This window comes from Nannospalax galili, unplaced genomic scaffold, assembly GCF_000622305.1.
Source record: "Nannospalax galili isolate Female #2095 unplaced genomic scaffold, S.galili_v1.0 scaffold433, whole genome shotgun sequence".
Lineage (NCBI taxonomy): Eukaryota > Metazoa > Chordata > Mammalia > Rodentia > Spalacidae > Nannospalax > Nannospalax galili.
The window spans coordinates 4,075,748-4,081,237 of record NW_008338715.1 but is presented as its reverse complement, the minus strand read 5'-3'; the positions used below and the strand labels follow the sequence as shown (position 1 = coordinate 4,081,237).

At 38.2% G+C, this 5,490-nt stretch overlaps 1 protein-coding gene across 18 annotated transcripts in view; it reads left to right on the top strand.

Moving 5' to 3' along the window:
• Positions 1-5,490, top strand: part of Adgrl3 (adhesion G protein-coupled receptor L3) — an 877,792-nt gene that overhangs the window by 671,860 nt on the left and 200,442 nt on the right. For all 18 annotated transcript variants that reach the window (XM_008833280.3, XM_008833274.3, XM_029563589.1 and 15 more), the window contains one exon: positions 3,653-3,958. In XM_008833280.3, coding sequence (XP_008831502.1) covers positions 3,653-3,958 — 306 coding nt within the window. The remainder of the gene's footprint in view (positions 1-3,652; positions 3,959-5,490) is intronic.

Genomic DNA, 5,490 nt, shown 5'->3' with positions numbered 1-5,490 from the left:
TTATTTTGATATATCACAGTGAAAGATTTATCGTCCTCTTTTTTTTTTTTTTTTTTTTTTTTTTAAAAAAAAAAAAAAAAAAAAAAAAAAAAGAAAAAAAAGAAAAGAAGGATTATGAACTTGCATTAAATGTTGGTATTATTTTAAAAAAGTTTTCCTATGATGATGTCAAACATCTGGATCCTTTAACTAGAATACAATGATACATACATTAAATGTATACTAAAAGACCTATTTAAAATTGGTAAGGCTGGAGTCACAGCAAGTAAAAGCCAGGTGACCTGGTGCCATTGTTGTGTGATGTGTGTAGATGGAACGACAGGCAAGAGATCCTTCTGTGTTATGTGCAACTCTGCAGTTCTCTATGGAAAATGGTTGCTGAACCAATCTTCTCTCTTCTGCTTACATGCTAATTAAAATATCTAGTTGAAAAAGGTGCATTCATTTTAAAGGCTCTCTTCACCGCCTGCATAATTCTCAAGAAAAGAAAGCAGACAATTGAAAAACAGTTTCTATTTTAAAAGCATTTTTTAACTCTGGCTCAAAGACTTTCTCAAACAAGTTACTTTGAGCATCAGATTATTTAGCTAATAACAGGTAACTGCTATGAATCTCCATTTTTCCATGATCAAACTAAAAAAGACAAAGAACTAGCAATGCTTTGTTTGAAATAAGAACTGCAGCTCATTATCAATGAAAAGATTATAGTCCCTGTCAAAAAAACTTAACAGTTACTCAAAGTAGTCCCTTCACAAAGACAAATGAGAGCTGGTTTTATTTAAATTAGAAGAGTTAACAGAAAACACATGAAATTAGCTTTTAACTATTGCCTTACTATTCCTCCAACTAGTAAGAAGTCAAAAAGAATTTTTTTCATCAACTGAAAAAAATTTTTTCAAGATATTCTTCCAGCCCAGTGATGACAGCATTGACATGAATGTTTTAAGCTAATACTTAATGTACTAAGTATTTAATATCCAAGTTATTAAACACTCTTATTTTCCAGTAATGGTTTTGATACCTTTTGCTGGCGTATATGTATTTTTATTTATTTATTTATTTTATTTTTTTATATGTATGAGTGTGTTCCCTGCATGTAAGTGCATCTATGTCATGCAATGCCTGTAAGTGGTCAGAAGATGGCATCAGAGCCTCTGGAACTGGAGTTACCCCATGTGGGTGCTAGGATTTGAACCTGAGTCTTCTGCAAGAACAGCCAGTGCTCTTAACCACTGAGCCACCTCTCCAGCCCCATTATTGATATATATCTAAATAATATGCATTAAGTCATTCTACTGTTTATAATTTAAAACATCAATTCCAATAATTTGAAATACTTTGTTGAATTTTGTTTGACTTGTATTAAATATTAGAGTTAATAATTACATTTTATGAACCTTGAGCTTTCATTTTGGAAAAATAAATACTGAATGAAGAGTGCTGTAACTGTTGTCAGAAAAACAATTAAAAAAAAAAAAAACTGTGCTGTATTCATTCACTGATGACTGAACTCCCTGTATAGCACTGACTGGGCCAGACAGGAAAATACAGTGATTTCAAATAGAAGGATGAGACCCCCCCCCCAAAAAAAAAATTCAGCAAAACTTGGCAATTTGGGGTATACAATGTATTTAGAAGAAGTTGAGGAAACAGGTACTGTTCCATCTTGCCTGAACTTAAAACAGATGAGTTGTAAAAGCCCATCTTCCCTTCCTCCTTCCCACTCTCTTTCACATACAAAGGCATCAAAGATAAAGAGGAGCAAAATGGAGAGAGGGAAAGCAAAACAGGAGAAAGCAGGAAGCCAGATAACTTCAGGAACGCTACAATTACAGTGGTTTAATGTTCAGAAATTAACTCCCTCTCCCTCAGCCATACCAGTCCTGGATTCGGGTGTTTTAAGTACAGAGAATTCACTGTGATGAGTGTGGGATCTCCTTTGGGGCAGTAGAGGGTTGAAGATCTGACCTTTAGCACAGTGTAGTTAATTTACTTTAAGTAGACCATGAATGACAATCAGCTGGAGGCTTATCACAGGACTCCCTGCAGTTTCTAAACCTGAGTTACCTTGCACCAGGCTGGAGACAAAGTCCCCACAGTCTACTGTCAGTAACTGAAGTTGGTAGCTCTGACTCTAGCAACTAGAAACACAGTGGATGTATGTAGTGTACTTTTGCAATCCCACAATAAGAAAGTGAACATATTTTTCTGAAAAAAATTCTTAGTGAGTGTTCTTTTAGTATTATTAGCAGATTCCTTGCATGTGTTTTAGTTCATTTATCTGGTCAGTGAGCCTAACCACCTTTATTTGGAACTTAGAATACATTTGCTCATATGAAAATATTCCTTAAATATAACTTAGCAACATGACTAGTTAGGAGCTACTTACACCTTACATTAATAAATCAAATTTAGTTTTTTTGAAAGTTGGGTTGGTTCTAATTTATGCAAGTAGGTCACTAAGCTTTTTATTGTATAGCTTGTGAACATTTTCGTTTTCTGTTCTCTTTCGCTTTCTCATTATTTTGTCTCTCTCATATTTAGAAACTTACAGTAGCTAATGTATTTAAGGGGATTTACTTTGGTGCACAGTTTGAAGGTCATAGTCCATCATGGCCAGGAAGGCATGACAGGAGACAGGAGGCTGCTTTCTTACATCCCTCTCTCAAATCCTGAAACACAGAGTTTCTGTGGAACCACCGCAGAGCTGTAACATAAGGCAACCTCCAGGAGAGCGCCAGTGGTCCCCTTCCTCCAGCTAGGCAACCTTTCTTCAAGAATCCAAAACCTCCCAATACAGAGCCACTGTTGCGGGTTCTCCTCAGGCCAGCTGTGAAGACCCTAACGTGGATCGGGTCTCTGCCGATTAGGGGATAAGAGGCGCAGGGTCTCGACACAGAGACCCGGAGAGTCCGGTAGAAGCAAGCACTAGGCGAGGTGCTGCAGACTCCTTTAATGCAGGAGGAGGCACACCTTATTATTTCCCTTTTCTCCGCCCCCAAGTCCCTTTAGTCAGCGAATCATATTCTGATTGGTCGGCGCCACACAGTCTGTCACTGGGCTCCCGAGCAGGGTACTGGAGGTTTGGGCTCCTTTTGGCGGGCTATATGCGGACCAAGAAGTGAAGTGAATTCTAGCTGAATCCTAGGGCTCTGGGTCTGTGCCATCTTTGGAGGCCTCCTGCTACAGGCCACTGTCTGGGGGCCAACTTTTTACAATTGAGCTAATGGGGAACATTTACATTCAGATTATAATGCCTACTATGAATGTAATATTTTATGTAACTGTTTTTTTTCATACGAAGTTTGAAAAAACTAAGTAATTCTCTAATTTTAAGAAAGGCTGACAGCATTAAGAAGCTTACAAAAAGGCTCACTGTGCTGTAATTTTGTTTTCTGTGATTAGAGTTGAAAAAAATAATAAAACCTTAAGAAGTGTGTGTTCGGCCCCTGTCAAATGTCCGACTTGGACTCAAGTGGCACTCTGGCACCTTGGTACTATCATATTTTGGTCATGTTTAAAATGAAACAAGGTCAAAGATTTATAGTCATAACACTTTCTTAACTGTCAAATGAATGATTTCTAATTTGGGGACATCCTGAAGTCCTACTGTGAGCAAGCAATGTAGGTGTTTTTTTTCCAATCATTTCAGGTATCTCTACCACAGGACCTCCAGGCATGGGAAGCACCACCACGACAGGCACCACCCTTCGGACCACAGTCTGGAGCGCAGGGAGGAGCACTACCCCATCCGTGCCGGGCAGAAGAAATCGCAGTACCAGTACACCATCCCCAGCAGTGGAGATATTGGATGACATTACCACACACCTGTCATCCACATCCTCCCAAATCCCAGCTCTGGAAGAGAGCTGTGAGGCTGTGGAAGCCCGAGAAATCATGTGGTTTAAGACCCGTCAGGGACAAGTAGCAAAGCAACCCTGCCCTCCAGGAACCATTGGTAAGCCTTGCAGCCAAACAAGCCCAGGCGTTCCGGAATTTATGCTTTGATTTTTCTATCTTCTCTCTCTTCTCTTTTTCTTTTAATTCGTTTCCCTTCTTTCTTCTCCTTTTCTCTCCCCTTACTTTCTTTTTGCTGTTACCACTTTTTTTTTTAATTACCTCATGTTTGACTGGGTTATGAGCTCAACTTAAATGACAATTTAAATTACTGCATTGTCAGCATTCAATAATAGAACCTGCAGAAGTCACTGGTGAGAATTGGGTAGAAATGTCTTTGAGATCATTGGTTTTCTTGCAGTGTCAGTGCTTGGGTTCCAATGACAGTAAACAGTAGCTGTTCCTGAAAGCTGCCCCTTCCCTCAGACCTCAGTATCTTCACTTAATTGCTTCTAGTTCTGCTTTTCACCAGTGTCCATATACTGGTTGCAGATAATAAGATGAGGACTTCTACTTTACCTGATGGCCTTGATCAGATCTTGCATTTAACAAGCAAGAAAGCATGACTGTTGTTCTCACTGATCGTCTAATTGTCCTCTACTGGTCAAACGAATCTAACACTATCAAGAAGCCTGCTGGCAGGAGCTACCTCCTACTCACCAGCATGGGCTGGTGAAATGGCCCAGCAGGTAAAGGTGCTTGCTGGAAACCTGATGACCTGAGTTCAATCCTCAGGACCCACATGGTGGAAGGAAAGAGCTGACTCTCTTTTCCATCTGGGCACTGTGGCATACCTCCCCTCATTCCCCCTCTCCACATATGCATGCAAAATAAATAAATATGTAATAAAAATTTTAAAATAAACCCCCCTGAATTAAAAATAAATAAGGGGCTGATGAGATGGCTCAGTGGTTAAGATCATTGCTGCTCTTGCAGAGGACCTAGTTCCCAGCACCCACATGGTAGATAACAACCACCCATAACTGCAGTTTCAGGGGACTCCAATGCCCTTTTCTGACCTCCACAGGCCTTGCACAACATGGGTGCACTTACATACATGCAGGCAATACATTCATACACAAAAAATAAAAATAATAAAATAAATAAATAGCAATCTACTCTGCTTCTTCCAGGGAATACTTAAGAAATAAATAACTCTGCACTTCTTTTATTCCTGACATAATTTATAGCATTCTCAAATTGCAATCATATATTTTTACCATTTTTTAAGACAGAAAAAATGCTGCTTTTCTTTTGTCATTTACATTGACATAAACCTTCATAAACTAATACTTGACACACTGAAAAAAAATTGCATTATTCCTCAAAATATATAAATAAAATAAATATGCAATCACTGTATGTGCATGTATTCTTATGGACCAAGACTTTGGAAAAAATTCATTTGATTTCTTTAACCATATGGATATATCATTCCAAATTCCACAGTACATGGACTGATGGGAATAGCAGAGATTAACTTTTTTTATATATAAAATTGCACATTTATTTATTTTTAATTGTTTATTTCATAACCAAATGATTAGAAGAGGCATTTCATTACAACAGCATTGACATATTCAATAAAAATTT